Source organism: Notothenia rossii (genome assembly GCF_949606895.1).
Source record: "Notothenia rossii genome assembly, chromosome: 6".
In the NCBI taxonomy this organism is placed as follows: domain Eukaryota; kingdom Metazoa; phylum Chordata; class Actinopteri; order Perciformes; family Nototheniidae; genus Notothenia; species Notothenia rossii.
In genome coordinates this window covers 65396839-65419316 of record NC_136909.1, presented here as the reverse complement: position 1 = coordinate 65419316, position 22478 = coordinate 65396839, and the positions used below count along the sequence as shown (strand labels likewise).

Here is a 22478-nt window from a genome sequence, read left to right as displayed (position 1 = left end):
CAGGTCCTCAAAAGGGGACAGAGGGAAAACAACTCCTTAGGCTCTCATATATAGGGTGGTCCACCTAAAAGAGACATGGAAACATTATTAAGTCTCTCATCATCACAAATCAAGTATGAATTCATATAACATTATAAGACACATGACATACTCAACAAATCATAGACTTCTCAAAAAGTGGTGAAGTGGTAAGGGAGCAAATCCTTGAAAATGGACGGAGGGGGAACAACTCCTCAAGCTCTCACATGTCAAGTGGTCAACCTGAGAGGGAATTGGATACATTATTAAGTCTCTAATCATCACAAAGTAAGTATGATTTCATAAAACATAAAAAATGATAAACTCACCATACTAGAGGAGACTCAACAGCCAAACTTTGGTGCAGTGAAGGTAGAGAGTGGAGGCAGAGAAAGAGCAAGTCCTCGAACATGGACGAAGGGGGAACAACTCCTCAAGCTCTCACATGTCAAGTGGTCAACCTGAGAGGGAATTGGATACATTATTAAGTCTGAAAAATAAATAAAATGTTTTCCTCTGTCCTGCACCTAGAGTTGAAAACTTTTGGGATGTGCGTTTCTTTCAAAACTTTTTTAAAATTATGAAGTATGAATTTATACAACATTAAAAAATACATGATAAACTTACCAAATTCTAACAGTGGTCCTAAATGAGAGAACAAGTCCACATATAGAACAGAGGGAGAACGACTCCTCAAATATATCAGAACAACCTGTAATGGAGAATAATTGATAATTTAGTGTACATGATCACACCATTAAGGATCAACACATAAGCACAATACAACTTCTGAAAATCATCATTAAAATGACAAATAATGAATTACTACATCCATAATGTGTGATAATAACAATAATATTAAATATTTCTCGCCTTATCAGTGGAGCAGCTTTTTAAGCAGCTCACTCTTCTCTGCAAGTCTGTCTATCACAGAGTCAGAGTCCAAGGACATGAGGATGTCTTTCTCTGTGGCCATCAACATAAATGCCTCCAATTTATCAGATGAGAGGGTGCTTCTGAGTCTGTTTTTAATAAACTTCAAAATTGAAAATGTGCGCTCACAAGCCACCTGTGTGAGGGATAATGTAAGCAGGTATTTATAAGCAAGGCCTAGGACAGGGTATGCATCTGTTAGCATGTTGAAATGGCGAAGTATCTGGTAGCAGCACAGAGGGCATTCTTTGCAGGAGCAACAGCTTATGGGAGTTATCTCAACCTCTTCTGTGTTGTCCTCCTCACCACCTGATCCATCTTCTACTGTTCTTGCTTTGTACTCTGCCAATGGGGATGCCTTCAGCCTGTTCCACTGGAGTGCAAAGCTTTTCAACTCGGCCTGCATATTTTCCTTGGTTGCCCTGCTGTCAAATCCTTGCAAGCACTTGCTTAAGTCTTGAAGGGCAGACTGGGGAAGAGCACTGGTGCAGAGCTGAGGGAAGTTTCTGGGATCCAGACATGCCAAGTCAGCATATAGATTGCCGTGTGTTAAAAAGCGCCTATGAATGGCTTCAATTGCTGTGTCCATGATCCGGTTATGCACATTCACCTCATAGGATTTTTCTGCATCATCCAGGGTCTCATCCTGAGCCATCTCTCCAGGCAAGACTTTCTTCATCCTCCTCCTCTTTTGTGGCAGTGTGGCCTCCACTTCAATGTCTGTGTCATCTCTCTCTTGGATTTCTGTGTTTGTCCAGTTGACAGATGTGTCTGCTGCTTTTTTTACAGATTCAAAATCTCTTCCCAAGCTTTTCAGCGTATCCTGTGTCGATGCCACCATTCTGTGAGCAGAGAGGATGTCCAATCCTGCCGTCTGAAGGTATTTAGACAATAGAGAGATATGTTCAAATATGCAGAGGAAGATTTGAGCCGTCAAGATCGTCTCATACTTGAGCAATGACTGCATATCCTCTGGCCATGACACGGATACATGGTTTCACTGTTGCCTGTTTCTGTATAGCTGATAATGTCAACAGCGCATCAACGTACAGACCATCTTCCAGTTTTCCAAAGGAGCCAAACACCTTCTTCAGGGCCTCATGCTTGGCCCACCAGCGTGTCTCGCCAATAGGAGCAAGGCGTCTACGTCTCTTTTTTCGGACTGACTCTTCCCACACATTCATCCTTTTATATGACTCTTTGATGAATACCGCAATGCCATTGAGGAGCGCAAACAGGGACCCACTCTCAATAAAAATCTGGGTTGTGTTTGCAAGCACCAGATTTAGTACATGTGCGTAGCACCATACATAGTGTATATGCCTCCAATCTGACATTCCACTGATGAACAGACTGCTATCAGTTCTCTTACCGAATGCCATGCAGATGAAACAATACAGCATGTGACGCTCTGGACAGTACGTCAGCCACCTTCTACTGGTGCCGTCTCTGCTACAGAACACTTTCTGCACCACTGGTGGTGGTGGTGCAGTCTTTGGGCTGCCTGAATTGGTCTGGCTCTCTCCCTGAACTGACACATTTACACAGAAATTAAAGTTACACACAAATTATGAAATAGTTATCACCTCAGTAAACAATAAATGAATTGAAAGATTACAATAAATTCAATGGCAAATATTGCAAATTAATGTAATTATTTCCTATAGGTTTACTTCTATTTTATGCTAAAATTCAAAGTATCTCATCTGTATTTACAATACAGCTTGATTCTGCAGCTTCATCTCTACTTACAGCTCGTTGGTCCATGTGAACGTTTACTGTTGCTATGGCAACAAGAAACCGCTGACGTTAGCAGCTCTTAGCTAGCCTAGCTAAATCATCTGAACAATAATAACCCATAATATCACAATTCGGCCTATTTAAACAAAATCAACCACAACTACCAACATTCACAGCCCTTCAACTCTGGGATAATATGTTGTCACAAGTAGGACTATGCAGTTAATTAGGTCACATCACATTCAATGTAAAAACGTTTTCTACTTTTTTTTTGGACATGTCTCAAAAATGTAGCCTAGCCAGCCCCAGGCTAACGTTACTTACCATTTATGCCTCCACTCGCTCGTCTCCCGGCGCAGCAGCACCTGCTGGGGCGGTGACCCCGGCACCAAATAGGTCCGTCAATTTAGAATATTTAGCAGCCTCCACCTCCAGAGAGTTCAGCTTTTTAAGTCAGAGTTTTTCAGCGCCACCCGGGCGTTTCTTCTGCTTATCCATTTTCAGCTAAGCAGCAGCCCGTCCCGCGACTCCCGCCCATGCCATGAGGTCCCGCCCCAACTTGGTTTGTGTTGTGATTGACAGCATGGTCAGGGCTCTCTGAGCCTGTCAGCCCATGATTGATTGACAATGACAAACAATAGACCAATAATATGTGTCGATGCTGGCAACACACTGCTAGCCCTCTGTAGCCAATTGGCCGGCCCAATTGGAGGGAATTTAGAGAAAAAAAAGAAAAGAAAAAAAAACCATAGCGGACCGGCCCACATTGGGTCAACGGCCCACCGGGACGATGCCCGGTATGCCAGATGGCCAGTCCACCCCTCCTCCGGAGGTGACGCGAGGACAGAGGAGTCCTCAGGTATTCATTGGGATGTCCTCGTTCACTCAAACGTCACTCTTAATCGACGTCTGTTAATGATGACATCATGTAGGGGTTTCACAACTACCAATATTTACTAGTCGACACGTTTTTCAAAATAGCAGTCGACTAGTCGTTACGTCATAATAAAGGCACACAAAGAGAGGTGTACAACTGTATTTTATATTGGAACTCATACAGTAACATTAAACACTGCATTTTAATTTGTGTTACATGGCTGATTAAATAACAAACAGTAACTGGACTCACCAAAATCGACAGCAAAAAACTCTTGTTTACATAAATGCCACGTAAATCCAGTGCGCAACAGCGCATTGCGCAACACTTCGCTGTCCTCCACGATAACGTCCACCTTTCCATATTTTTGGTTTGGTTTGAACACCAACGCATCGACATGTGAGGGAAGGAGGCTTGACCGCTTTCGGGTGACAGTGTTGCCTGCCAGGGAAAAAACCCTCTCATTCGGGGTGCTTGTGGCTGGAATAGCCAGGTAGCTCCTCGAAAGCGGGGGAAGCGGTGCACGTTTTCTGCCCACCACTCCAGTGGATTATCCATTGTGGGGATATGCGGTGTCCGCTGGCAGTAATCCCGTAGCTCATCATCCGCATCACTGTTGACCCGTGTTTTCTTGCTGTTCGTTTGCCTCTGTTCAGTGCTGACGCCGGTCCGGTGCTCACGGGTGCTAGCATTACTGCTAGCTGTCGGCAGCGGGTGTTTCATCTTCAGATGGTTGCGCATAGCAGATGCATTTGTATTGTACTTCAGTACAGCTGTACACAACTGACACTTCACTGTGGAGTTGGTTACATCTTCGTTGAAGTACTGCCATAAATAAGAATGTCGGACGTGTTTTGGAGCATTTTGCAGCACCTCATTTACCTCCATTTTTTTCACGACTAGTTGACTAGGGCCTACAGTGCCGACTACTGGTAAAGGTAGTCGATTAGTTGGTGAAACCCCTAATGACATGTGCAGGGACGTCGGAACTATTTTCTGGGGGGGGGGGTGCGGGATTTTTGCTGGGAGGGTCGGGGGGGAAACTCACACTATCAATGATTAACGAACTCGACACGTAGGCCTAATAGCCTAGGGCTATACATAACAGATATAGGCTACATAAACACACGCAGCATCTTAATTGTTACGAAAATGTATGAAACAAAATGAATTAATGAATTAATCAAGCCTTTATTAAGGAACATACTGTAGCCTAATAGGCGATAACATAGGCCTACAGCATTCAGAAAATCAACAGAATAATACAGCCTTTACGAACATAGGCCTAATGGAACATTCAGAAAAATAACGGTTTACTTTGCGCTCGTAAGGGCTTTTAAACTGTTCCAAAAGTAGACCTTCTCTCCGTTGTTCTGCTGATAAATTCTTTAAGCAGGGTCGAGACATCGCATTCATCGAGAAGGTCGCTATACGCATTCATAATGGCCAAATTAGTGAGTCTCTCCTGCTTAATAGTATTGCGCAGCCACGTTTTCAACCTGCGCAACGCCGAGAACGAGCGCTCGGATGCCGCGACAGAAATGGGCAGAGCCAGACAGAGCTTTATGAGCCTCTCCGCTTCCGACAGCATGGAGCGGGATTGGGGCTGCAAGGTGTGCAGAATGGCCAATACATCCTGAATGGTTTTCACTTCTCGCCCCCTACACACGTCGCTCAGGATGTCCAGCTCAAGGCTTAGCTGCTCTCTTGAAAAGGAAGTCAGTTCCAGGGAACCCACATCCACTCGTTTCCCTTGGGCCGTCTGTAGAACTGCCTGCTCTCGCCCTGCAGCTACGCGGAGTCCTTCCTGGTCAAAGCGCCGCTCCACCTCTGTGCGCACCAAGTCCAGGGCCTCAAACAATTCCCTCTTCCACAGGCTTGGATATTCTTTAATAGTTAAATATAACAGTTAAACAACAACCAACAAATAGTTTCCATATGGGCTGCCTATTTAAGCTGGGTGGGTCAACCTTAAATTTTCAATTTAAATTCAAATTATGAATATGGTTTGTTATGAAAGTAGGCCTATACGTTATTTAGTCAGTTGATACCGTTGTAATGAATTATTAATTGCAGGCTAATTTCGCAAATAAGCGTACATGGATGTAGTACATTATTATGAACTATGATATCGTTTTCTATGGATAGATCAAATCTGTCCACAAATGCTGGAGAGCACGCTCTGTGTGCGTATTTGTTGCATTCTTTCAACATTACAGACCGATGAGCTTTATGATTAATTTTAAAATACTGTTGGCATTATTTATTTATTTATTTAGGCCTATTTATTTACCCTCGTTCTCCAACTCCCGTTCCTCCTCCTCCGCTGTATGGCGAAAACGCGCTGGGGTCTTGCTGGTGCGCACTGGATGAGGAGGCTTCAAGTTGTAGCGCTCTGTGTATTGTTTGGTCTTGGCCACAAGGTCAGCGAAGGTGTCATCTTGTCTGAGTGTGTTCAGTCGCTGGCAAAGAAGTTTGGCAGCTTCCATTGATCCAAGGGCTGTGACTTTGGTGCCTTGCAGTGACCGAGCCACGGATTCACATGGCGTAAACATGGTAACGCAGGCAAACAAACCAAAGACTGTGCGCGTAGTGGTGCCCTTTTTGAGCAATCCTGCCACTTTGGCACGCGTCTCCCCCTTGACAATCCTGTCACTCTCCAAGGTCCTAAATGTCTGCAGCATCTCTCCATAGCATGCCAGCAACCGTGACAGTGCCACAACTCTGACGCACCACCGAGTTGGGCACAGGGCAAGCAGGTTGATCACTTCTCCACATCCAAAAAGAGACTGGTATAACGTTTTTCTCTTTGCTGAATCATTAATCACAACTGTGACTTCCCGAACAAAGTTCAGTGTATCGGCAACAAGGCGCACTTCTTTTGCCACTTCTTGCAACACTAAATCCAGAGAGTGGTTTGCGCAGTGGACAAACAAGGAGTCAGGACATGTTTCCTTTAATCTTGCCTGCACTCCCTTGAACCTCCCTGACATGTTGCTGGCTCCATCAAAACAGTAGCCTTTCAGCTTCTCCAGCGGCAGATTTAGCCGAACAAGGACATCTTTAATGCACAGAAAAAGCCTCTCGGCGGTTGTGTCTGGAGCGTTGTAAAAGCCCAGAAAGAAATTCTGGACTTCAAGATTGTCATCTGCAAATTGTATACTGCATGAGAACTGTTCTTTTCCACTGACGTCGGTGGTCCCATCAGCAGTTAAGCCGAAAAAAGGACTTTCGGATGCTTTGGCTCCGATTTTCCTCTGGATGTCATGAGCAAACAGCTCCAGAACTTCATTCTGGATGCTGCCCGACATCCAATTGTCCCTCCTCTTCATCCAGTTTTGCAGGTCAGGATCAGCGCGTACCCTCTCGACCACTAGCTGCCACAACACCCCATCCCGATTTGCAGCTCCTCTCAGAGGGAGTCCCTGGCGCCCCAGGAATCTCACGCTGCTGAAAACGAGCTCCAGCATTTTCCGGGCTGTTATTTGTTCTTTAGCAGCAGCCTCAGACAAAAGCGCATTAATTGGCGTAGTTTTTCAATGCAGCCAATCTTTGAGTCGCATCTAAATGAATGCGTGTTTTCTCGTGGTCTCTGATTTTCTCCTTTGCTTTTCTCCAGTTTGAAAAGCCCGTATCTTTCAAAAACGGACTGTCAGCTTGTTCTGACCCGACCAACTTGCGCTTGACAGCTGACCTGCACACACCACACACAATGCCATCACTGACCGCGATGTATTCCAGCCACGGCCACTCTCTGAACCAGGCGGCCTTGCAGGAACGAGTGAAGTTCTCACCCAACTTCTTGGCAGGAAAATTGTAATCCTGTGGTGGTTTGCATGATATTGCCTCTTCTTGGCTAGCACCGGGTGCTGGTGGTGGCGCTGGGGAGGGAGGACGAGGCCGAGGGCCGCCGGGCCCTTCGGCTGCCTGCTGCTGCTGTCCGGTTGCTGGCACACAGCCTCTAGGTGTCTCTCTCGGACGTTTAGCTGGGTCGGGCGGATTTGTAAAAAAATCTGAAATTCGTTTTTGAGACATAGGCTAGTTCTAGCTGGCGTAGTTGAACTCAAATCATGTAGCCTATGCATATGCTAAAAACAAATGAGAGCCGCGAACACAGCAAACATAAAAAAAATTCCCGCTACTTTTTTTAAAAAAATTTTTACACATAGGCCAACGTCACAGTGAGCTGTCAGATGCAGTCTGCATAGCAACAGCTATGCCATATCAGCCACCATTTTGGCAGTAAACATGACGACCGGCGCCAGCGTTTTCCTACCGTGCGAGTATACATCTCATTTTAATTCAAGTGAAATTCGGCTTTATAGTACAAAATTAGAAAGATTAAATATAAGCGACCCATATAATGCACCCGGTGTGCTTTTCAAGAGCATAACCTCCTGCTCTGAAGACGATGTACCCGACTTGCGCTACGCGGACATCCACAGCTATCTTGTAAGCTTTCCATCAGTGTACTCAGGAGACTCCCTCAGAGCTTACAAAAGCTTGGAGGCTTACAAATGGTGTCAGTCCGGCTTCGTAAACAACATTCAACTGTGGAGTCTTACATCCAAAAACTTCGGCATCATCACTGCAAGGGTAAGTATTAAATTATTCCAGTTTGATAGGCAGTGTCACGTTAGCATTGTTTGTTTATTAGCTTGTCTAGCTACGGCAGTGTCACGTTAGCATGTTTGTTTATTAGCTTGGATAGCTACTGCAGTGCGTCTGAAACTAGTTTGTATTTTTGAACGTACTCAACCAAAGTGGCTGGCGTTTTTAACCTTTATTTATCTATTTTTGTAGCATTGTACTGTATTCCTTCACCCACCTGATATGAAGTGATCACTGCATAAGCGAAAGCAAACGGCCGGGGGGTCCCATCTTTCAGTCTTGTTCAGACGGCTCCTGGCTCTTTTAATCGCTGCGATCCACTTTTCCCTCCTCTCCGCGTCTTTTGGAATGCGATAATAAGATACACCTTTCTTCTTCGCACGCCTATTTGTGCAACCTGGTGCACAGCAGTTATCCACCATCCTCGACAGTCTGCCAGTGCCTGCCAATGAATTTACTGACGCGATTACTGCCAAAATGGCTGCCCCCTTCGTTTCTCGTCACGTGACCAGCATATGTGACATCATCCGCAGGAGCTCTATTGAGCCAGGCAGGGTGCATATCACATCAAAAGATCTGTATTAAGAAATACATGTAAGTCAGACAAATTGAGTTTAAATTCAGAATCTTTATTTTTATTTTTTTAACGTAGGCTAATCCTGTGATTCCTGAGGCTGACGGGAGGGGGTGCTGCCGCACCCCCCGCACCCCTAGTTCCGACATCTATGTGCACAGCTGTATCCCCTCTCATCGGTTATGGCTAGAAAGGATCCGTCTAGTGTAAATATGACGTCACGTTCTCGTTGTAACTCTCGTTGTAATCGGAGCGGCTCGGAAACACATCTACAGCAGTAACATGATGCAACATACACATTAATGCAGCAGCAATATTAATAGAGAAACATCAGACATAATAGTAAAACACTGCAAGGGAACATTTTATTGCACCAGGAGCTATTTTGGGACTTTTACTGCGACAACGTTGACTTGCCTGTGAATAACAAATAAACCATAGTGTTGGTGATCTACAGTGTTGTCATTCTTCTTTGAACACCAGCAACACCGCTAACCAGGGGCGCCGTAAGGGGGTGAAAAGTTATGACGATTCTAAGGGCCTGTGACTGACGGGGGCCCCAAAATGTTTAGAACATTAAGAAAAAAAATGTAAGTAACCTTTCATCAATCCTCAATAATTAACATTAATATAACGTTATATTGATAAAGTAATCACTAAACTTACGATTCATTTAACTTATTTTCTTCCAAAAGTTAATTATCCAAAGCCTCTGTACACCCCCTTCTATTTACATGTAATGGTTTGGTCCTGACTCCAAACGCGGTGCGGCACCGGTGTCGGTACCAGATGTGTTCGGGGTACCATATGTGTTCGGGGTCCGTCTCTTACCAGTGACGTCACGACGTCACGACGTAATGACGTCACGCATTGTGATTGGCTGTACGGTAATTTACCCACGCTGTCTAGACTAGTATAGAGGGGTTTTTTGATCATTACATTACATTGTATTTAGCTGACGCTTAAGTGCATTCGACCAACAAGATAAAAACTTGAAGAAATACAATAAAACTTGAAGAAAAACAAAGACGAATGAGGAGAAGAACAAGAGAAATTGAAGGTAAGAAGTATATAACGTAATATGGTAGGTAATATGTAATATGTTCAGTGCCGTTGGTACGTTAGTTCAAACAGTAACAACGGACTATTTTTCTTAGCGTATGCATGTCAATTTAAATCAATACATACAACTATTTCACATGTACAATATTTTCTTAGCCCTAATACTTAATACTACTTATTTCGTTTTGATTGTTATATTTGATTATATTATATATTATCAATAAATTATATATTATATATCAATATGATATACTTTTCTATATAATAGATTATCAAAAAAAGTATTTATTAAGTAAGGGATAATGTGCAGCAATCACAATCAAGTCCACAATCGAATCCATAAAGACAAAGTAAATCTGTTTACAGTTGTTTCATATGGATGTTGAGAGGTATCCATATATCTCTTAATTTTGCTCTCAAAGTGTACCAGATTGATGCATTTAACTTCAATATTTAAAAAAAATCACTCCAAAGGGAGTGCTTGTTCTTCCTTCTGTCTGTCTGAATCTGTGTATTCTCATGTTCCGATTAACCCAGCCAAATTTTTCTTCTTTTGTGTCTTGATGTGATCTTGAGTCGAGGCTGATCCTCTTGCTGTGGTCCCGCATCCTGGATCCTCTATCCTGAGTTCTGGATTAAGTCGTGGACTTCGGGTCGTGGCTGAACCTGTCTCTGCGGTCCTGCCTGGGTCTCGTCGTGCTGCCTCCCTGAAGGCTCCCACAGGATTGTTGACATCTTCGTGGATTCATCCTATTATTATAGACACATGCATTTCCTAACATTCGGTCTACCTATGTTGCAAATGTATTATCTCTTCGATTTACACACGGCATCTATTGCACGTCTGTCCGTCCTGGGAGAGGGATCCCTCTTTTGTTGCTCTCCCCGAGGTTTCTCCCATTTTTCCCTTTAAACTGTGGGTTTTCTCTTGAAGTTTTTCCTTGTACGATGTGAGGGTCTAAGGACAAAGGGTGTCGTTTTCTTCTCATACTGATATTCTGAACAAACTGCTGTTGTATTAGCTGTAAAATGTCTTTACTGTAGGGTATTTTTATTATTTGTACAGCACTTTGGCTCGACCAAAAATCGTTTATAAATGTGCTATATAAATAAAACTTGATTTGATTGATTTGATTTGAAAGGGTGTGCGCCAAGGTTCCATATTAGGACCAATAATTTCACCATATACTGTATGTAAATAATCTCTAATAATCTTTCAAATGCTGCTTTCCATTTTTATGCAGATGATACTGTTATTTATTGTTCATCCTCTTCTATAGAGCAAGTCTTGATTTCCTCCAGTCTGCCTTTGATGTTATTCCATCCCATTTATCTCAACTCAAGTTAGTATTAAATGCAGACAACTCCAAACTCATGATATTCTCAAATCGCAAAAAGTTAACTTCTTTTCTCCCCAACATTTGTACTGTTCAAGGGACTGACATTGACATTGAAAGGGTCACTACATACACATATCTAGGTTTTATTATTGATCAGAACTTATCTTTCAAGTCACACACTGAAAATGTTGTTTGAAAAATTAGGTTTCTCCTTTCAGACAAGGAAACATTTGATCTCTGCAACGTTTTTACCAGTATTGGATTCTGGTGATCTGCTTTACATGAATGCCTCTGACCAGTGCCTAAAGAGTTTGGATACTGTGTACCATTGTGCATTATGTTTTATTACATATATATATATATATATATTGTGAGTTTGGAATAAATATGCACTTCATGAAAATTATTAGTTGGTTACTGTTAGTAAAAAAACAGTAAGGTTAATACTGGATGTTTGTTACACTTGGATATGTTTTCTGTAACACTTGTAACATAATTATTCTCCAGTTTATGCATTTGAGTGACTTGCAGTTAATGCTCGACATTCAATTCAAAACCTTTATTTATCCAGGTAAAATCCCATTGAGATAAATGATCTATTTTTCAAGGGAGACCTGCAGCAGTAGGTTCCACATGAAGACATAAAAACATAAACAACAGAACAACAAAAGGACATCATACAGCAAAAAATACAGGGATTACAATTTACATATCTATCCACATGTACAGGTACCAACAGCATCTGACTGTGGAGCATCCAACCGAGCTTTAAAAACATGTAGTGGTACCAGCTTGGTAATTTTACATTCTTTTTGCAGACTGTTCCAAGTTAATGGAGCTGCACATCTAAAAGCTTTCTTCCCTAAGACAGTCCTAGCACTTGGCACATTTAATAAAACCACAGCATGAGATCTCAGGCAATAAGTACTTTCAATTTGCCGAGAGATCAGGGAGCAGATATAAGATGGTACTTTATCCAACATGGCTTTGTAAATGAAAATGTACCAGTGACTGAGCCTCAGTACAGTAAGTGATGGCAAAACCGCCTTGGTTTACAGTGTACAGTGATGCGTAAGTGCTTTACAGTTTGTCACAAATCTCAGTGCACTGTGATAGTAAAACCTTATTGTGGTGTAATTATATATCCAAAGCAGTCAGAAGTCAGAAAATCTTTAGTGATGTTTAACCACTCAGAAGACAGCCCATCAAAATGAACAAATTGGGACCTTTCAGAGAGGTAGTTCATCTTCTACATATAATAACGGACAAAGTAAAGAATGAAGTGTAGGCTATGTTTAAATGTTCGGAATTTGACCGTGTATGATGGTCCTCTTGAGTTGCCGTACAGCCAATGGCGTACAGCCATTGCTCCGTTTTCATGTTTTTTTAACATGTTTTTCACAAACATTTTCACACGCTAGGAGCATAGGAATAATTCAATTCGGTTCATCATGATCTGTAGATGTGATTTGCCCCCGAGCACCCCTGGGTAAATTACCGTACAGCCAATCACAATGCGTGACGTCATTGGTAAGAGACGGCCCCCGAACACATATGGTACCCCGAACACATCTGATACCAACACCGGCACTTGCAGAGAGTGAAAGCATGTGAGGAGGGACGCTAGTATTTAGCCTACGTACGTGTGACGACTCAAAAAGTCAGGCTCTAAGAAAAGAAGAGAAAGGAGAGAAAGACAAGAGAGAGGCACTAAAGGCGACAGTATGTCACCCAGTTTTTCACAAGAAAAGGTGTGGTCCATGAGTGGTGGAAATTAGTCTGTTAGCTAATGTTTTTTTTTTACTAAGCTGTCTTTACAGACAATTCAGAGGTCTTTCATTTCACTGCTCTTTTAGATGACATTTAAAGGTAGGGTAGGTAATTCAGAAACACTTTTTGTTATATTCCATGGAATGCTCTTAACATCCCGATAACAATGAATATATTAAATGCTTTGACAATAAATACATTAAAAAAATTAATCTGTGGAAGCTGTAAAAAGCACGACCAATCATCTGAGCCGGCCCGGCTAAAATAATTGGATGGCCTACCTGCCTGTCAGCCTTCCATCTGTGCACAGACTTATCTCGTGCCCTCATTGGTCATGTGCACGTTTGTGTGTGTTGGAGGAGGGGCTCTGTAAGGAAGTCTGAAGGAAGGGGCATATTTTTTTTGGTTGTGTACTTTCAGATTCTAGCACACTCGAGCTGGTTTGTACATTCTTACCTACCTACCTTTAATAAATGCAGGCACATTTTTAACGCCTATTCATACTAGATCAGTTGTCCCTCCCCCTGGTGCCAGGACAAACAGATCCATCTCTGGGCTCAGCAGCCCTGTCCCCCCATAATGCTGAACCTGAACCAGCTTTTCTCCCAACTGAAGGGGGTGAGCAGCATTGTGTTGAATGACATGCCACTTAACATATTTGAAGGGAGACTGGAATACAATATATATATAAAAACAAAAGCTAACATCTAATTTTAATCATACATTTCAAACACAGTATTTTCCCACATAGCCAATGATCTACATAAAACAAAAACTGCTTTTAGTCTATTTGGATGATGGACAGTTTGAAGCATTGAGTGATCAGTCTGTATTAGGTAAACAAAATGTTAATCACCGACATTTTCGTTATGATATTAATACTAATGTTATTATATTAAAGCAGGGGTGGGGAACCTCCGGCCCCCGGGCCGTATACGGACCGCTAGACCATTTGGTACGGCCCTCGAGGTAATTTATAAACAAAGTGGCCTGTGCCAGGTGGTGGGGCCCAATGTGATATATTTTCATGGGGCCCAAAATCCCTGGCGGCACCCCTGCCGCTAACACCAGTGGCGGCCGGCCCATAGGGGCGCTAAGGGCGCCGCCCCCCCTCTTCCCACATGTTTGATTGTCATTAAAAATTAAAAATAAATAAAAAAATATATCTCCCAAAAATATATATTTTTTATTTTTATTTTTATTTTTAAAGAACAAGGTAAATATTATATAGTTGGTATCAGTAAAATGTATAATCTACAATAAAATTTTGTTTAAAATTGTTTTACGATGTCTAAAGTTACTGATAAATCACATGTTTCCTGCCTGGCCGCAGCGTGTATCATTACCCTCTCTCGTCCGGGCGGTAGAAAGGAGCCCTCAGCCAGAGCAGCTACAGCCAACAAGCTGACTGTTGCTATCTGTAAAGTGAATTATGCCGCCGAAACATAATTTTAGCCAATCAGCGTCGTCAGATCTGATGCTCAAAGGACGCCCTTTCAGCGCCCTGGCCTGTGTGTCTGTGAGTTGTTTAGACTCGTATCCAAGGTGACGCTACAGTAGGGGATGGCTACGAGTTGTCGATTCTTGTTCAGTTTTCATCTTCCTCACCCTCTCAGACTTTGAGTTGCGCGCGCTGCTAAAGAGACGCGCTACCATGGAAACCAAACAATGGTGTAGCTGTATAAATCTGATTTTGTCAGAAACCGGGAGAAAATCGGGAGGGTTGGCAAGTATCACACACACGTATCACACACACGTATCTCTCACTCACACACACACACACACACACACACACACACACACACACACACACACACACACACACACACACACACACACACACACACACACACACACACACACACACACACACACACACACACACACACACACACACACACACACACACACACACACACACACACACACACACACACACGTTTTTGTCCCCATTTCCATAGCCCCACCAAAAATATTTTCCACCAGCCGCCACTGGCTAACACCCTATTTCAACAATCACACTCCCTGTAATTGACATAATTAATAGATAGTTTAGCTTCTCATCATAATTTGCTGTGGCCCACTGATGTTAACGATCGTAACTGAAAGGCTGTCGGCCAAACGTAAACATTCAGCCATGTGACATTCAGCCAAACTCTCGCGAGAGTTTTACACAAGACGGATCCTTTCTAGCCATAACCCCTCTCATCGGGTTTAACTGAGGCCCAATCCCAAACCACTCCCTCGACCCTACCCCTCCGTGACGGAGTGAACTCCGTCTGTAGCCACACTCGCAGCTCAACGAGGCTCCCTCCTGTCAGGTGGAGGGCGTAAATACAGCAGCAAGCTTTGGGACGGCCTCCGCTCTCTCCGGCAGAAACAGGAAATGCCGTAACTGTATGTAACAACGGTTTAAAATCAGCATCTCTTTGACAACATTTTTAAATTAATAACTCAAATAAAACTCCAAACATCTTTAATTGTGTTACTTTTTTGTAAAGCTCTTTTCGTTTTAAACCAGATGTTTATAAGCTTCTTAGTTTTTGCAACAGTCTGTAAATATACACAACTTTATAATAAAATACACACATTTACCTTGTTCTAGACTAAACACAGGTATGATCCTAAGTTAAAAACATATGAGGTTATCATGAGGTTGTTAACATCGCAGTTTATCAGTGGATGTTTGCTGGAACTACTTGTAAACAGCTTGTTTCCTGACAGACACACAAAGCGTGACTCCGGTCAGGTAGAGACCTATGGAATCAAATTAGGGTCAATAATATTCACAAATTATTTCACAGTCTGCAGTTGTATATCACCTGTTGTGCGCATGTGAAAAGATTTTGTGCATGTGTAAAAAAGTTTTGTGCACACAGATATAATTTGCTCGTGTAAAAACATGTTGCAGCTGTAGAAATATTTTGTGCGTGTGTGAAAAGTTTTTGCAGATATAATTTGCACGTGTAAAAAAGTTTTGCAGGTGTAGAAATATTTTGTGCAAGGATATTTACAACAGTGAGGTTTCACAAAGTCTGAGATACGGACACACACATTTCCTATCTGTGTGTGCGAACCTGAAGTTACAAGCTACAAGCTGCTATTTACGAGTACGAATTTTGACCCTGTTTTTACGCCTGAGTATGCTAGCCAATCAGCACGTAGCCCACTGACCATCCAATCATAGGACACAAGGTTCTAACGCGTTCGTTTTGCTGACCTGCGCCACTTGGAGCGTGCTTGCGGGAGTCAACATGGAGGAGCCCGAGGCGAACTCTTGTGGGACACAGGTGGGTTAATTACATGCTACCACGGAACATGCCACTACAGTTTTAATTAACTGACGTTACATCGTAATTAACTAAATATATCAAGACAGCTGTGCGTGCATCCCGGAGTTACTTAAATTGTATATTTAACGCTAGCTAGTTGATGTGGTCTTTGCTAATACTACTTTGTGCCACCCTCCTTTTTTGGGCTCAGTACTATCCCAACAAAGTATTTCCATTTACCTATATATAAAACAACATGGTAAAGCAGTAAAATACAGCTCATCTTTAAAAACGCAAATGTCATTTATTTGATGTATTTCCACAACCTCTTGTTGTCTTTGAATGCAGCCTCTCCATCCCAACTCGAACAGCTGACAAAATTCTGGGTAGGGTGGGAAATCCCTACAGACACCTTGAAGGTCCGAGTTGTGAAGGGGGCGTACCTGAAGTCTTCCACATGTTTTGGCACATTGCATGTACCTGGGCACTTCCAAAACTATGAGGACTTTTCAAAGCATGTGGAGAGCTGCATTGCAACCTATGTTACAGGCTTTGGTCTAGTTTAGATACTGCTTATCAGTATGATTCTGTTGCAAAAAAAACATTGTTTCAGTGTTATGGAGCTTCTGCTTTTGTTCATTGGTGTAAAAACGGATTTTGTCTTTGGTATTCTTTCACCTGAAAAGAGATCTCCATTTTAAGAATATCGACTCACAGAAACGAAACCTTTTGAGATTATTACTACTTCATTTGTTCCAGTGGTCAGCTCAAAATTGAACTTGAACATGACATTTTGTGACAGATACTATAACCTTTGCCTGGTACTCTTTTTGTACTGCATTTTGTTGGAAGGGCTGTTTGGATTGTGCCATATGTAGTTCTGGCACCTGGTTCAGGTAGTTGTAACCAATGGCATCATTCATTCTGTTAATAGAGTCAATATTTAGAAAATGGTCTATTACAGTACTTGTTATTGCTGATGTATTTACTTGAATCCTACAGCTCTTGTATCCAAAGATTCTAAGAAATAAACCATTGACCAGTGACTTTGGATGTTTGCTTCATTTCAATTTACCCACATTTTACATTTTTCACAACAATCAAAATTTGAATTATTATATTATATACCTTAAAATGTTCTGCGGCTAACAAAGTAATTTCCATTCATAAACCACAGAACTGATCATTTGCTGTGTAAACATTTCCCCGGGGACTATTTTGAATGCAGGTTGAAGTCTCTGAAAATGATTTTTTCAAGTCGTAGCGGAATGAAAAGAAGTCAATGTCAGGATGAAAGGTAGGGACATTATTGTGAGTTCTAAAATAGAACATTATACTACTACTGTAGTATCTTTCATGTAACAAGGAACTGCATTAGCTAGTGGAAAGCCATGTTATTCTAAGAGTAACATTTCAGGTTACTACAAATAAAGTAGGCCTCTAAAATTGAAATACATTTATTTTCCTTTTCAAAATGAGAATATAACAGTCATGCCCTATATATATATATTCCATCATCCTCTACCCAACCACCCCCACAAAAGTACCACGTATCTCCAGATGTGTTGGTGTTGAATGTTTGTGATCAACTGAAGGATGAAGTGTTACTTAAATTCTTCTTCAGCTAAATAAACTCTTTAAAAAGCCTCTTGGATCAGCTTGAAAAGTAGTCGTCACAAAGCTGAAAACAGGCTGTTTTTCTGACTTTGTAGAGATACGTGGTTTTCACAGGACAGAGACAAAGATACAAACACATGATGATCTTATAGAATATGATGCATTGATGGAGATTAAACTAGCCAACAGGATATAAAGGATTTATATGCAACTAATTACTGAATACTTCTTCCACTGCTGAAAGTTAGTATGCATTGTGCCTTATGCTTCCTGACTTGATTCAAGGACACCCTCTATGTAGTGAACTACAGCACTATAGATGTCTGCCCCAAAACACAATGAAGGAGCAGTAGGATTAAAAAGTTGATTCAGTCCTTCCAGTTCTTCGATGCCCAGGGGAGATGCCAGTTCAGGAACTTGTACTCCAATTTGATCCATTTTCTGCAATTTCCACATCTGGAAAATGGATCCCCTGAAATAAAAAAGTAATCGGGTTTGTTAAAATAATTACATGGGATGACACCCTAAAACAGTGGTCAGGAACCTTTTCTAGAAATCATTTGGCTCCCAACAAATACAAATTCTAAATTACTAATACAGTCCATTATTTATTATTAAATTATTTCCACCCCACTGATTAAATTGTTGTTTTGTCAATCTTGACATGAACACTAAACTAGATTTCAATCACTTGACATGCATTACTGAACTGTAATTTATTAAGCCATTTATTTAGTTTAAATGTTATCCTTGTACAGACTAAATAGACTAGTGCACTGCATATTCATTGCAGTTTTCAGGTGTTAATTTACCAGTGAAAGAAGTCAGCATCTATTTTCCTGCAATACTCTTTTTGAGGCCTACAAATTCAAAGAAAAATAAAATGAAAACAACTACAACAGTAGTTGTTTTCATTAGTTTTACATTTTTCGGATTGTGGCCTATGTCTTTGTATATCAACAAAACTATTATATGCAACTGAAACTCAATGTTACATTGTGTTGCATAGCCCATTGTTGGCTTTGACACAAATTGTAATTCTGCTGTAGCCTGATTATGCATGTGGTTATTGCTGTGTACTATTGGAAGATGCCTGGTAAAGTGAAACACAGTGGTCCTGGTAGGCTAAATTCCAGTTCCCGTGTGTTGCATTTTCATTATAATATTAAGAACAGTGTAAGGATTTTGTCAAATAAACATATAACCAAATACTAACATTGTTATGACTTCTAAAAGAAAGCAAGGTGTGCTAACATTGGCTTCCTCCACAATGGTGAATAAAACACAGAACTACAAAACAGTTTTTCCCCTTTACCTCGAAGTTGTCAGGAGGGCTGACAGGGCTCTGACTCTTCCCGATTTCCCACAGCTGGTTAGGAGTGAGGTTACGTTCTGTTCGGAGTGAATGGTTATTCTAGCCATCTGTGAATGTGTCAAGATCTTCCTGAATTCGGGGCAGAAAGACATACTGAGCACAGAAAAGGTGTGTGCAATTTGCTGGGTCGAGCAGGCCATCCTCCTCTAGGCTGTGGAGCAGATCGTAATAAATACTTGACACGACATTCCACACGTCACGCCACAGGCGCTCTATCCTGAAAGACAGTTGACAAAAATAAATGAATAAATGCAGTCCGTAAACAATTATCACACCTTTACGTTGCAGAAAATGCAAATAGTAACTCAATGGATTTTTCCCCATCCCTAATAACACTAATATGTACATTAATCTCAGCAACAACTTTTAGCACCATAATTAATGGCAGCACGTCACTATTAAGCGATACACTAGCAAAAGATATTTTGACCAACGAAAGCTTTATGACAGAAGCTACAACCATACACTGATATTACCTTTGATTATGAACACTTTTCCCTGAGATGAAGCTTCCCCTGCCGCACCCACGAACGTCAAACATATGTCTGGCAATGTCCACATTTTCCACACCTTGGTCTCCTCTGACCCTTGACATGTACAACCATACAGATACCATGTTAAGTAATTTGACAATGTGAAATTTGAATCTCTGTACTCTTAGAGCTGGCTGTATCTCCAGTTTTCTAAGTACAGCTATAGCCATTTAACAAGCTTCACTATTGGCTCCTGGCTAATCCCCCAGGGAACCAGCAGTTTTAAATATTTTGTTACCACAGAAACAAGAGGTTTTAGTATGAGACTGAAACATTCTTTATGGGCACATCACTGGAAAGACCTACACATAATATTGGGAATATGTCACGAGGTCATGTAAAGTAATATAAACAAGGAATGAATAATCCAATCTCATTCTAAGGCCATACCCATAAGTGTCATCACTGGTAAAGTGTTGTTTCAGAAATGACATATAGGGGGTGCTAGGGCTTCCTGGGCCTTTGCTTAATAGGCACTATATCCCCAACTATCAATTTACAACTTTTCTTGTAAAACTTAGTGAAAAATCTGTTGATCATGTAGGCCTATAGACCTTTTTGAAAAGCAGCCATTTTGACATAAAATAGTAGGGTAAACACAGGTGTTACCAGTGATACTAATTAATGTTCTGTTCCATTCAGATCAAACAGTCAGGGTGCTGCTATTGTGCATGTTGGCTCACTGGAAAGGCTCTACTGCACTAAATAGAATGGAACCTTAATCAACTTAATTAATTTAACCTGTATTTACCTGCTAGTTCATGTCAATACGGCTGCCGTGACAAAAGTCTACCTTATTTTTATAAAATGGCCTAGACTGATACAAATCAGTGTTCTTTTAACTGTATCAAGTGCACCTGACATTTTTCTTCATATTCAGTATTTCCAATAATCCAATGTTTACATGTAAAAAAAACACACACAAAACAAGAAATAGCCTGTTACCTGGATGGAAATCCGTGTTTGTCCACAGCCTCAAGGAAGAACTGCAGAGCTGTTGAAGCCTTGTTGTTATTGGCTACTTGTAGGTACATGATCTATGAGAGCATTTATAGAAAGGAAAAAGTAAGCACCACAGAAACACAGTACTCAAATAACCTATTAATGAATTAAATACTGACCCCATACTGTATGTGCGTGATAATTAACTTTAAAAAATGGCATTTAATATCAATTCACTTTTGGTCAATTGTAAAATAAACTCCAGGAAGCACTAACCTTTCTTGAAAATCCATCAATTCCACCAAATATTACCATACCTGCAAAATAAAAAGGTATTAATTGCTTGATGTATCCACACCACATCTTGTCCCACCAAGTCCTTTGATGATTGAAATAATCTTCGTGTCCATCGCCAGACCCCTTTTTGTGGTGTTGTGCTGAATAACATGATGTGATCGGCGCCTACATAAGATGACCCGCACAATGTATAGTGAAATGTTTATCTTTGGCTACAATACTGCTTGTGTTTACATTATATAAAACATAGCTGAGGAAGAGCATTTATTGTTATAAATATGTTATTTGTGTCCTAAATATTGCTGATTGGTCTTTTAAATGAATGAAGTAAGGCTAATTTTGGCCTGAACTCGAGCAGTGAGGCATGTGTTTCAGGTTAAAGCTTTTGAAGTTCTGCCCTTTTCATGCAAAAAAGTATAATGCATGGACTGTAGAGTATATGAAAAAAATATAGAATTATATTTAAACAAATAAAATAATTAATACATAAATCATTGATTTATGTATTAATTATCAATCAATCAATCATATACTGTAGAGTATATGATTGATTGATTTTTAAGAAAACATGAATCGCTCATCGTCTATTGCAGCGGGTTGTAAGGAGCATTTGTGTTGAGTAGGCCATACAGTTATTTATTATTGATTATGAAGATCGTATTATTATGAAGCCCACTTTACCGTTCCTTTTCTGTTCACTTGCTTTATTTTCCAGCTGACGTGAACACAAGTCGGATTGGAAACTGAACCTTTTCGACCTTTGGCTAACTAACGTTACGTTACCTTCCTCTCCATATTAAATGCCCGGGGCATTATGTCAGGAAGCACCCGACAAAAGTGTTGCATTAATTTCTTTAACATTAACGTTACTCATTCAAACGGCACAACAACAACAAACGTTAATTTAGCCAACAGACTGTAGCTAGCTAAGACAATAGCAAAGACCACATCAACTAGCTAGCGTTAAATATAAAATATAAGTAACTCAGGGATGCACGCACAGCTGTCTTGATATATTTAGTTAATTACGATGTAACGTTAGTTAATTAAAACTGTAGTGGCATGTTCCGTGGTAGCATGTAATTAACCCACCTGTGTCCCACAAGAGTTCGCCTCGGGTTCCTCCATGTTGACTCCCGCAAGCACGCTCCAAGTGGCGCAGGTCAGCAAAACGAACGCGTTAGAACCTTGTGTCCTATGATTGGATGGTCAGTGGGCTACGTCCCGATTGGCTAGTCAGTTGGCAACGTGTTGATTGGCTAGCATACTCAGGCGTAAAAACAGGGTCAAAATTCGTACTCGTAAATAGCAGCTTGTAGCTTGTAACTTCAGGTTCGCACACACAGATAGGAAATTTGTGTGTCCGTATCTCAGACTTTGTGAAACCTCACTGTTGTAAATATCCTTGCAAAAAATATTTCTACACCTGCAAAACTTTTTTACACGTGCAAATTATATCTGCAAAAACTTTTCACACACGCACAAAATATTTCTACAGTTGCAAAATGTTTTTACAC

At 41.2% G+C, this 22478-nt stretch overlaps 2 protein-coding genes and 1 long non-coding RNA gene across 3 annotated transcripts; 1 reads left to right on the top strand and 2 right to left on the bottom strand.

Annotated features, from left to right (window-relative positions):
• Window positions 1–4904: 4904 nt before the first annotated feature.
• On the bottom strand, window positions 4905–7038 carry LOC307044634 (zinc finger MYM-type protein 1-like; the record flags this gene model as incomplete). The annotated part of the gene is made up of 2 exons (XM_079689945.1): window positions 4905–5455; window positions 5862–7038. 2 exons carry the CDS (start codon window positions 7036–7038, stop codon window positions 4905–4907), a joined length of 1728 nt encoding a protein of 575 aa, XP_079546071.1.
• An 8645-nt stretch (window positions 7039–15683) lies between these two features.
• LOC307044435 lies at window positions 15684–17243 on the top strand. The gene is made up of 2 exons (XR_013809644.1): window positions 15684–16215; window positions 16546–17243. It is a non-coding gene; the product is annotated as an uncharacterized lncRNA (long non-coding RNA).
• A 215-nt stretch (window positions 17244–17458) lies between these two features.
• Window positions 17459–22152, bottom strand: LOC307044434 (uncharacterized protein). Its single transcript, XM_079689661.1, has 6 exons — window positions 22054–22152; window positions 20941–20981; window positions 20668–20759; window positions 19666–19776; window positions 19130–19406; window positions 17459–18286 (listed from the first exon to the last, which is right to left on the bottom strand). The coding sequence occupies exons 2-5, from the start codon at window positions 20977–20979 to the stop codon at window positions 19229–19231; spliced, it is 420 nt and encodes a 139-aa protein (XP_079545787.1). The 5' UTR covers window positions 20980–20981; window positions 22054–22152; the 3' UTR covers window positions 17459–18286; window positions 19130–19228.
• Between the last annotated feature and the right edge of the window lie 326 nt (window positions 22153–22478).

What these genes read in the sequence shown, in the direction of transcription:
- LOC307044434 (XM_079689661.1), bottom strand. Translation starts at nt 20,979, where the DNA reads ATGGTAATATTTGGTGGAATTGATGGATTTTCAAGAAAG. An exon ending in TTGATGGATTTTCAAGAAAG is followed by an intron (nt 20,760 to 20,940) that starts GTTAGTGCTTCC and finishes ATGCTCTCATAG; the next exon opens with ATCATGTACCTACAAGTAGC. An exon ending in AAACACGGATTTCCATCCAG is followed by an intron (nt 19,777 to 20,667) that starts GTAACAGGCTAT and finishes GTACATGTCAAG; the next exon opens with GGTCAGAGGAGACCAAGGTG.